The sequence below is a fragment of the Belonocnema kinseyi genome, chromosome 7 (assembly GCF_010883055.1).
Source record: "Belonocnema kinseyi isolate 2016_QV_RU_SX_M_011 chromosome 7, B_treatae_v1, whole genome shotgun sequence".
Classification (NCBI taxonomy): domain Eukaryota; kingdom Metazoa; phylum Arthropoda; class Insecta; order Hymenoptera; family Cynipidae; genus Belonocnema; species Belonocnema kinseyi.
The window spans coordinates 105,109,725-105,121,987 of record NC_046663.1 but is presented as its reverse complement, the minus strand read 5'-3'; the positions used below and the strand labels follow the sequence as shown (position 1 = coordinate 105,121,987).

The 12,263-nt window shown below is 36.5% G+C and overlaps 1 protein-coding gene across 1 annotated transcript; it reads left to right on the top strand.

Moving 5' to 3' along the window:
• The first annotated feature begins 5,827 nt into the window (after nucleotides 1-5,827).
• Nucleotides 5,828-6,587, top strand: LOC117176597. The gene is made up of 2 exons (XM_033366850.1): nucleotides 5,828-6,089; nucleotides 6,235-6,587. Exons 1-2 carry the CDS (start codon nucleotides 5,828-5,830, stop codon nucleotides 6,585-6,587), a joined length of 615 nt encoding a protein of 204 aa, XP_033222741.1.
• Nucleotides 6,588-12,263: the final 5,676 nt, after the last annotated feature.

Sequence of the window (12,263 nt, the reverse complement as noted above, 5' to 3'; positions counted from 1 at the left end):
AGCGAGGGCGCATACTTTGAATAAAATATTTGTTATCATTCTCTTGAAATAAATGTGTTTTTTTCTTGAATAAATACCGGTTTCATATGTATACACCTGGTATGTGCCTTCTTTGTTGATTTTTAAAAGCAGCGTTCGCATCAGTAGATAGGAAAAAGTTGTGGCAAGTAATGAGGAAGAGAGAACTGAACATAAGTATGATAGAAACAGTGAGGGAAATTGATAAAGAAAGGAGAGATAAGGTAAAGTTAAGAAACAAAACCTCGGAAGAATTTTTGACGGAGGTAGGATTAAGACAGGATGTCCACTGAGCTCGCTTTTTATGCGGTATTCGTAGCAGACATGGAGGGAAATTTTAAGAATGGGTTAGAGGGAGGTTTAGAGGTAGGGGGTGACGAATTCTGGACTTTAGCATACGGGGATGATGTGCTAATAGTAGCCAAAGACGAAGAGGTTTTGGCAAATATGATGAAGAGACTAGAAAAGTATTTAGAAGCAAAGAAATTAGTTTTAAAGCTACCAAAGTCTAAGATTTTGATTTCTAGAAAGAAAAATAGATCAATTTTCCACGAAAAACGGTTACATTATTAGTTCAAAAATAAATTTACAACAAAAAATAAGAAGTTTTCAGCCAAATAGTTTAATTTTACAACAAAATACATGAACTTTAACCATATAGATGAATTTTCAACTAAAAAGAATAATTTTTAACAGTAAATGAAACGTTTAATCTTTTCCTAAAAACATAATCTCAAACTAAATCAAAAAATTTTACAAAGAAGGTACATTTTAAATGAGAGAAATAAACTCTTAACTAAAATACATGAATTTTTAAACAATAAGAATGATTTTCCACCAAAACAGATGATTTTTAAACCGAAAACGGTCAATTTTCAAGCAATAAAAACAACTAATTTCAAACAATATAGTTCAATTTTCAAACGAAAAAAGAAATAAAATAAAATTCTCAGTTAATTTTTTTTGCAACTCAAAAACAAACAAATTCTCAACAAATGATAATTTCTAAAAACCAAAAAAAACAATGTCAACGAAACTGTTAAATTTTCAAATGAAAAAATGAATATTTAAACTAAAAAAAATAAGTATCTTACCAAAAATGGAAGTTTCATATTCAGACAAAAAATTCCATTTTTGACAAAATAGTTGACTTTAAGGGGAGAAATGAATTTTAAATGGAAGAAATGCATTTTCAACTGAAAAATATAAATTTTAGATAAAAAATAAAACATTTAAATTTTTAATTCAAAAAATAAAATTTTAACCACAACAATAAAACATTCGAATTTACGAAAGATGAGTTAAATTTTTAAACACAGAAGCAAATGCAAAAACAACAAGAATAATATTATAACAAAACGATGAATTATCTACCAACGAAATAAATTTTCAACTAAAAACGACAAAATTTTGAAGCAAACACGAAAGCAATTTTCAAGTTTAGAAATTAATTTTAATCTAAAAAATAAGTTTTCAAACAAAAATGGAATAGATAAATTTTCGGATGAAAAATTGATTTCTCAACAAAGTATTTAAATTTTTAACAAAAGAACTTAATTTTCAACTAAAAAAGATACATTTTTAACCAAAAATCGAACAATGCTTCCTCAGGTTTGATATTTAGTCAGTGTATTTACAAAGGACAGCCTTCCTCTCACAATTATGAATTATTTGATGTCGCATTTTAACCACGTGACCGTAATGGGTATTTACAATCCCGCAAACAGGGATTTTTCGACAAATGGCCTGGTTCTTGTTTTATTGTAATTAATTGAAAATTTCATGCATTTTGTGCACCTGGGAAGAAGCAAACCGTCAACATGAGTGTACCCATGGCGAAAGGAAATCGGGGCTGCTCGTTTCCGAATGAAAATAGAGCGTTATTTTGTGGACCATACTTTCCCTAGCGGACTGAGTTAATGGAAAGGATACTCTAAAGAGTATCCTCATAGTATCCACACTTAATAAAAAGTTTTAAAAAATAGGTCATATAACGTCTGTTGACTGCTACACTGCAAACGCACCATGTGGAAGTAGCAGTCAACAGGCGTTACAGGTCATATCTATTTTTAAACTTTTTACCGTTGCAAAAAAAAACTGTTGCGATTACTTCGTGACCTTCTAATGGGAATTTTAACGAAGAATCCGAATTTGACCAGTTTAAAAGTAGATCCTGCTCTTTTTTGTTCTTGAGTTTTTGTTACATGAGACGGAACTGATACTATACGTGGATACTATGAAGATACTCTATAGACAGTGCCGGATCATGGGGTGGTGCTAAAGCATCGGGCCCCACGCTAGTGGGGGCCCCCTTCTCCCCAAGAAAAACATATAATATACAGTAAAATAACCCGCTTATAAACAAAAATAATAAAGTCCTAAAAAAAATTTTAGTAAAATTTTTTCAATTAAATTTTTGAATTTTTTTATCATGAACTAATTTTAAATGAAAGTAAAATGTTAAGTCCAGCCGCCTTAAAGGGGCCCCAACTTTATTTTAGCTCCGGGCCCCGAAAGGTCTTAATCCGCCCATGTCTATAGAGTATCCTTGCCGTTCACTCGGTCAGCTTCGGTTAAACATAGTGAAAACCCCAGGATCGAGCTCAGGACTGTTAGCCTTGTCGTTATCTAATGCACTTAAAGGAAAATATTGAAACTAAATACCTTAATATTTTTATAATTTTTTATTTCTCTTAACTGGCTCTTATCTCTAACGATAGGAAGGTTGAGTAAGACATGACACACATTCAATCAAATCCTGAGCTTGATCCTGGATGTTACGACATTTAAAGTATCGTCAAAAAAATAACACTCTAATTTCATTCAGCAACGAGCGCCCCCGATCTCATTTTACTATGAATACACTCATGGTGGCGGTTTTCTCCTTCGCAGGCAGATATAATGCATCATATTTTCAATTAATTACAATAAAACAAGAGCCGGACAATTTTTCGAAAAATCTATTTTTGAGGGATTGTATTCACCCATAAAGGTCACGTGATTAAAATATGAATTCAAACAATTCATAATTGTGGAAGAAAAGGTATTATTTATAAATACGTGGGCTAAATACCGAGCCTGAGGAAGCGCCTTCAATTTTCAGATGAAAAATTAATTCTCAAACAAACAAAAATTCAAATTTAAAACCAAATATTTACATTTTTAGCCAGCGAATGAATTTACAAGCATAAAGAATTATATTCTTACAAAAAAGACGAATATTGGACAAAATACATAAATCTTCAACCACATAGTTAAATTTTCATCTAAAAAAGATAATATTTTAACTAAAAATGGAACATTTGATTTTGTTCCCAAACCTGTTGAATTTTCAAGCCCAAATGTATAAATTTCTAACAGGAAAGTTCATTTTAAAGTAAATGAAAAAAATTTCAACACAAAAAGATAAATCCTTAATTAAAAAAAATATAATACTGCAAGTTCCAAACTAAAAAGGATTCAATTCAATAAAAATGAGTTGGAATTTCTTATTTGTTTCTATAAATAATTCAGTTCGCATTTCAGGGGAACAAGGAGAGTAACTCTTTTAAATAAACATTTAAATTCCTTAAGTTCTAATGTTATGCTGTCGAGTAACGTAGTTAAATAGTTTTTTGTCAATACAATGATGATTTTTGATCTACTTATCTACATTTTTTTACAGAAAGAGAATATGTGATAGCACAATAACTCCCCACTCTATTTTAGGGCCGGTTCCACCAACCTCGGTTAAATCATTGGTTGACTGACAGCGGGTTAAATGTAATGCCATAGTTAAGCTTCGATTATCTTGTTGTGCGTCCCACCACGTTCTTGGAGGTCCCGATTAGCGCCACCGTGTGGTGGCGCTAGCTATGCAGTGGGCCTATGATCGTTGCAAATGCATATCTAAATCAAAGATCTTTGATAAAATAATAACATTTAATTTAATAACACAGTAAAAGTAGCTTACTGATAGTGTTAAATACTCTCTAAGTTTTTTGAGTGATGTTTGCGACTTTTTTCATTTTCTAAGTGAAAGAAAACTAAAAAAACTGCTTTTAGATCATATATCCGCAGTGTTGAAATTTTAAACAAAAATGGTAAAGTGCGTCGTGATGTTGTGGCTTGCCACTCGTTACGGATCCTTCCCCAGATTTATCAAATTATTAATAAAATCAAATATCGCGGAATTAACCATGGCCAACACTAGCTCAAAATAGATTAATTGAGAATTAGTGTGGAGAGATGCACAATGAGTGTATATCAAGCAATCATAGGTTAGGTTAGCACATTCTTTTGTACACTTTAGGAAATGACTTAGATTGCCTTTTATTTGTTATTTATATCCAAGTTAAATAAGAAAACCGGAGATTCATTGTAATTAGACACCTGACATCTTGTCTCGATCGCAGGAAGTATTCCTTGCTTCCTTAAAATCTCCAAAACAGATAGCACGTGTCACCGTACAACACCTGCTTCGAACACGGAAATCACCACTGCACACTACACGCAGTGCCGTTACATCCCTTGTCACGAAGGAACTATACACATATAATGGGTCCGTCTACTGATTTCTTACCGGCTCAACACAAATTTATTTTTGACGTGCGGAACCACACTCAGTCTAGCACATGTCAGAACAAACTGCCGTAGCCATCTTTCCAGGAAGAATCGAACCAGCATACCACCAGGGGGACATCCAGTCCGGTAAGCTACGTCTGATTGAGATAAGCGTCAGCAAAAATATACTTTATTTTCTGCCTCCAGAGCTTCAATTATGTGCCTTTTTTGCGTGAGTTAGTTTTTTTTGTTTAATACGAAAAAGTACAATATAATAAATTTCTATTTGTTACATTTTTTTTAACAAAAGAGTCAGAACGCATCTGGCACCTGACCACGGTAGGTAATGTTAAGATCACCTTTTAACCATGAAGGTCGACAAGATTTGAGCATTGTTTCTTCTTTTTGTCTTAACGATTTGAGATAATGTTTTGCATTTTGGCGCCCAACGTGGTGCGTGAAGAAGCATTGTGACAGGGACAGTTTTTCGATTTCTTTGAAATTTTTAAATATAGGTTCTGGAAGCGCCTGAGCCTAAGCGACCACGCTATAAGTTTATCGACCTTTAACTGGAGCCCGGCCATTTTGATTAGAGTAGTTGGTCAGCTTCTATAATATTGTAAAATATATTATACTTTTATTTAATTTGTATTTTATTTGCATGTGTTGATGCACCATGAAAGTATTGCTCTGATTTTTTTTACTATTGTTGATTGTTTATTTATATTGTTGCCAATTTATTTTCTTTAATATGAATTTTGGAAATTGTTGAAAAAAATTATTTTTTTAATTTTCTGGATTTTTTGTGAAATTTCTTGCCATTTTGGGAATATTTTTTGATCTAGTTTTCGGTGCTTTGTGAATATTGCCGCAACTTGGCCTAGAGACTCGGAATTATTTCAAAGTACTGATTAAATTTTTTTCTTTTTTTACAAATTTTAATGGGATTTTTGCGATTCTTAAAAATAGTAAGGATCTTTGGAGTACTGAAATTTCAAAAATGGATAGTCCTGCATTTAAAGTAGATAGATTAGGGGCGGAAACTGTCGATAGGGTTATTAATTGGGCAAGTTTAATTGGAATTGGAATTAATTGGAAGATGATTGCGAAAGGTTTAAATCATTGAAATTGATAAGTAAGGCCTATGTACCCCCTCCACCTGCTCAGAATAGTATTTTACCCGAATTTGTCTACCGGAACACCGCCGGAAAGTCGGAAGGGGTAGCTGCTACGGAGAATCAGCCTACTACCTCGGATTTAACTAATAATGGAACAATTTCAAATCGTTCAAATAACAATAAAAAGCGAGGTAGCAAAGGGCGTGGTAAAAATAACGGTAACAAAACTGAAAAACGATCAACTGGAGCCCCAAATAATAACTATTCCAACAGCACTTAACGCACGTGCTGTAGTAGGTTCTCTCGACGTTCACAAATCTCTTGTATCACAAGCCTATTTATTACTGGTAGTGTCGATTGCCAATCAAATACATGGACTCTTCGATCCAGGATCGTGCTGTACCTATATTGGTAAGCCGGCCTTTGAGAAATTTTCGAGCCTGCTTAAGAAATTAGAGGATCAACTACGTTCGAGTCTTATGTACCCTAACGGGGTGATCGAGGAAACTGCCGGACAAGCCTTCCGAGGCTAACTATTTGAAAGATTTTCTTAAAGGAAAAATTTCTCCTGTGCCAACTAAGCTTCCTGCTACACACAGGGTGAAACACCATATAGACATTCAGGGAAGTTCTCCCATCAGGCAAGCTTATCGGCGGCTTTCTCCGAAGGTTGAAGAATCATTTAATGAATCCGCTCAAAAGCTTAAGGCTGAAGGAATTATAAGTCCCAGTAAAAGCGAATGGTGTGACCCAGTAGTGATGCTCAGAAAGCCTGACGGAGATTATAGGTTCTGTATCGATTTTAGGAAATTAAGTGAAGTAGCCAAGGAAGACGCATACCCAATGAGAAATATTAACACCATTTTAGACAAGCTCTCATCTGCGCGATTATCTCTTAGATTGACCTGAGTCAGGCATTTCATCAGATTCCACTCTCCAATAAGTGTAAGGTATTTACTGCTTTCCCAGTACCGAGCATGGGGATTTTTCATTACAATCGAATGCCATTCGGGTTATCGGGGGCTCCAGCAACATTTCAGCGATTGTTGGATTGACCAATGACACCGGAATTTGAGCCCCATGCATTTGCGCACACTGATCCGGAGAAAATCAAGACAATAACATCGTATCATGCTCCTACTACTTTGGGCAAACTTAGACGTCTTCTGGGAATGGTTTCGTGGTACAGGCGATTTATAAGGGATTTCCCCCAAAAAGCCAAACTTGTCAGAAAATGGAAGTAGACCAAGCAGATTCAGTGGGTTTGATGGGTAAGCGGGTGATAGAACAGCCTTGGTCGGTGGTAGCAGCGGACATAATGGGTCAGTTCTCACCGAGCCGCTCTGGTTACCACTACATCTTGATTTTCCAGGATATGTTCACTAAGTGGATTGAGGTTCTGCCTCACCGAAAGTCCAATGCCACTAGCGTTCAGAAGGCATTAGCACTTGACTACCCCACCTTATCACGCTCAAGCTAATCCGGTTGAGAGGGTTAATCTTTTGCTTAAAACCATGATATCATCCTTTGTAGATGATAATCAGCGTAGCTGGGATATACATCTTCCCGATTTCCGTTTTGCGTATAATACGGCTATGCATAGTTCCACTCGTGAGTCGCCAGCACTCTTAAACTATGGTAGAGAGCCTAGATTGGCAAAAACGTTGAGAAAGCAGGAAGAGGGAACCCCAGATATAGTTCCGTTAGCTGTAGAGGACTGGCAATGTAGAATTAAGGGATTGCCGCTTTTTAGAGATCTGGTCGCACATCATTAGGATATAGCATCCGATCGTCAGGCGAAATACTATAATCGCCATAGACGAGACATTCGCTACCAAGTAGGTGACATTATTTGGCGTAACACCCACATTTTGTCGTCGGCTATAGATTATGTTGCAAAGAAGCTAGCTCCGAAATATGCAGGTCCGTTTAAGGTTATAAAATTAATATCAACAGTAGTTTACGAAATCCAAAATGAGTCCGGGATAATCGAAAAATCTCATATTAAAGATTTAAGGCCAGATTCCTCCAAACAATTTTCAAAGAATCGAAAATTTTTTTCCATAAATTGCTGAAAAATACTCTTAGAAATGATATAAAATTAGTCCCGAAAGTATGCGCGACCGAGAAGTAGGTAGAGATAAGGAAGGAAGGTGCCCGTCCTAGCAGTGAACTCGGCCGCTCGAGCACCCACGTTGGCGGCAGCTGCCCTGGGTGCATATACTATAATATCATTGATCATAACAGAAAAGTAATCATTTATTCTTATAAAAATAGAAATCTATAAGTCGTACATATTAGAAAACCTCCCTCTTCATTTTCCGAGAATATTCCCTCTTTTGCAGTTTCAGAAAATCGTCCGGCGAAGTTCTATGTAGTACACAGTAGTACAGTGGAATTTTCGTGACAGTTCGCTTCAGTGTTTGCACGCGCCGCTAAATTTTTCGTTCGTTTATCATAGAAATGCAAAAATACTTGAAAATTGTGCCTACGGAGATCAAGAAGGAATTGTGTACGAAGCTGGAATGGATATGCGAGTAAAATTCACCTTTTTCACGATTTTTCACAAATAAAAACTTGAATCAGCTTTTTCTCGAAACCACATTTTTTCAGTTGAGTGTCACTCTTATTCCAAAACTATTGCACCTATCATCATAAACTAAATGGCACTTTACTCTTTAGATATCTCTCTATGGTCGCAACTACAATCAAAAATATTAATTGTTATTTAAAAAAGTTATTAACAATTAAAAGTGCAAAAAGGGGCAAAAATAAAAAGTCCGCCATTTTGTTTATTTTTCGGTGGAAATGTTTCATTATAGTTCCGATCAGAGACAATTCGATACAGAATATGAAACTGTTTTGCTTTCAGATCATTCGTTTCCAAGAAATGATGACACTCACCAACAAATCAGACGAGTTTGAGCAGCTGTTTTCGGAGCCGCCACAATAAAAAAAGAGTTCTTAAGTAGTTTAATATATGTACTTTCATCTGTAAAAAATTAATTTTCAAGTACTGTTTTAACAATAAATGGAATTTCAAAAAAAAACTTGTTTTTTGGAGGAACCTGGCTTAAAAACACTATTGGTCGATAGATCCGAATTTAATTAACGAAGCCCCTTTTTCGCAGCGTCAATATGAGGAAGAAAATCCTGAAATTTCGTCCAGAAACGGTGCAGATACTTCGAAGGCAATAAGGCCACTCTTGTCGTCTTCAATTCCGAAGATCCCGAGCACCTAACCAGTCATCCTTTGTCCGGTTGAACTGGGAACCCTCCGACCGAAGAAATCGCTTCCCCATGGATACCGGAATTTACCAGGATTCATCTACCCAGAAAACAAGGTAGGCCCCGAAAGTCAACCCGCGGAGGTAAGCCCAAGTCTGACCCCGACCAAACTAACACCTGCGATACTTCGGGAGCCCAAGGCGATCCAATCGGAGATCACCTTCCAGTCTGCAAACGAGGAAGGCTGCGCAGGAGAACCCTCAGTATCCCAGTCGCACTTCTTGTGCGCCGTCGAGGTCCGGGTAGACCCCGGAAGCTCCAGAGGAGCGATACCAAAAACCCCATCTCGCTCCAAGCCCAAGGGACGAAAGAGGAAAACGAAGGACCCCGCCGAAGCGAACGGCTTAAAAGAAAAGAATAAGGGCGATTCCACACTCTCTCTCATCTCGGGGCACAGGGTAAAGATAGGGGTATCTCGAAGCGAGTTGGACGATATTGTGGACACAGGGAATCGCGATCGGAAAACCAATAATTCCAGAAACCTAGAGGGAACATCCCCTCTCCATACCACAGAGCCTCAGGTTGCTCCTGTCAGGCCAGAGGAATTGAGGGATTTCAACAGACCATCTCCTCTCCAGAGTATTGACGCACAGGTATCAGCCTTAATAAGGCTATCGCTTGTTACAGAACCGCAGGAGTCAACCTCTGGGGATGAGGGCTTCTGGCTTACACCCGCGAGTTCCACTTCTTGGGTATTTCCAACTCCTATCTCTGCTTCTATCCAATTTTCCGAGCAGAGTGTGACTCGCATGCGGCCTCAACAGCAATCACCAGCATCTTGCTGATCTAGGCCCCCTGCTCCCAAGCAACCCTCAACTGCCTCACAACCTCGGTCATTGTCTAGGCTTCTCCAACGGGCATTACGTCTCCTTGAACAGCAAGGTGATGGTCAACCTGAGAACAGGGTGAGCTTGGATGCAGACCATCCCCTCATTAAGGCCCTGGCAAACGCAATCCTGAAGCGACTCTAGTTAACGAGTCAGCTTTATACGCACTCAGTGCACTGATTTATAGTTAGTTGTAAACTCTTTCGTATTATTCCTACTGCAGTTTTAAGCCATCTTCTTTTAAGTTTCGTGAAGCTTCTCAAGCCCTATTGAGTTTTAAGCCTTGTCGTGTAGACTTTACGATGTAGATTTAGTTATGAACTTTAAATTTTTCCTTAGCTGCCTAATTACGGGATTATCAGTGACCACGTTTCATCCTATGATTGAAATTTTTTTTAGTTTAAAGCAATTGAAGTCGGACTACAGTCCAATAAGAAAACAGATTTTTTATATTTTGTAAATACGAATCGCATCAGTAATATGAATGTTACACCAGTGCATGAATCTAGGAGTAGACAAAATACCATAATACAGCAATAATTCCCTGGTAGAGTCTGGTAATCAGCAGATTTTAATCAACAGAAAAATTTCTTTTTTCAAAATCCTTTTTGTCTTATTGGTTATTGAAACTATTATTATTTTCTTTTATTTTTTTATTTTGTTTCTTCTAATTGATCTACGAATACTCAAATGCACATACAATTTCAAGATTAATATCAATACACTCTAAGCGATGTTCATATTCGATATTTATTCTGGTGGTCGGATTGCTGACGCTTGCTGGTCACGGTGACCCCGCTGGTCAGTCTGGGGGGGGGGGGGTAATGTGATGTTGTGACTTGCCACTCGTTACGGATCCTACCCCATATTTATCAAATTATCATTAAAATCCACTATCGCGGAATTACACATGGCCAACACTAGCTCAAAATAGATTAATTGAGAATGAGTTTGAAAGGATGCAGAATGAGTGTGTATGAAGAAATCATAGGTTAGGTTAGCACATTCTTTTATAAACTTTAGGAAATGATTTAGATTCCCTTTTATGTGTAATTTATATCCAAGTTAAACAAGAAAATCGGAGGTTCATTGTAGTTAGATACCTGAGGTTTTGTCTCGATCGACGGGAGTATTCATCGCTTCCTCAAAATCTCCAAAACAGATAGCACGTGTCAACGTACAACACCTGTTTCGAGCACGGAAATCACCACACTCAACCGCGCCACTGCACACTACGCCCAGTGCCGTCGCACCTCTTGTCACGAAAGCCACTATACATACACGATGGGTCCGTCTACTGATTTCTTATCGGCTCGAGTATGGTAACACAAATTTATTTACGACGTTCGGAACCATTCTCAGTCCGGTACATGTCAAAACAAACCGTCGTAGCCATCTTGCCAGGAAGCATCGAGTCGGCATACCACCAGGGGGACATCCAGTCCAGTACATGGAAGTAACAACCGGTCGTGGAGATGAAGTGGGCCATCGACTTGTTCAGATAAATCGTCCTTATCCACTAACTTCTGCCAAGTTTGACATAGAGAGATTGAGGATTGTGGGAAGCTACGTCTGATTGAGGTAAGCGTCAGCAAAAATATAGTTTATTTTCTGCCTCCAGAGCTTCGATTATGTGCCTTTTTTTTGAGTGAGTTAGTTCCTTTTGTGTAATTTGAACGGGTTGAAAGGCGTGAGTAATGCCACTATTGGGTACTTGTCTGACGCGTTTCGGAGTAAAAATAATTAATATGTAAGCCTGTCTTTTCGTACATTCAGAGTTTTCCTTTTTTCGTGTCAAATTATATTTAAGTCTATTTTGTGATTTCGTGACGGTTACGTCCTTTAGGCCAAAACACTCTTAATTTGTGCGAAAGCGATCCTCCTCCATTTACTTTCAAAAGAATAATATAATAAATTGGGATTTGTTTGATTTTTTTAAACAAACGAGTCAGAATATTTTTTTCGCTCCTACTTATCCCAAATATTTAAAATCCTTAAAAACCTTTTAAAATCTTTAAAATTTCTTAAAGCTCTAGAAAATATCTTGAAATTCAATAAATACCCTGAAATATTTCAAATCCTTTAAAATATCACACTAAATTATTAAAATAATTTGAAAATTTCTTGAAATCTATTAAAATATCCTAAGATATACATCAAATCCTTTAAAATATCATTCTAAATTACTGTGATCAATTGAAAATTCCTTGGAATCTTTTAAAATTCTCTCAAATTTTTTGAATCCTTTAAAATCTTTTCAAATACCTAGAAATTTTTATAGAGATTTCTAAAGTATTTAAATTTTTTTTAAATAACCCTTTTAAAATTGGTTTAATTCTTTAAAATTCCGTTAAATTATGAAAATCATTTGAAAATTCCTTGACATTTTAAAAAATATTCTCAAATATTTAAAATCCTGAAAAATCTTTTTAAATCTTTTAAATTTGTTAAAGCTCTTGAAAGTATCTTG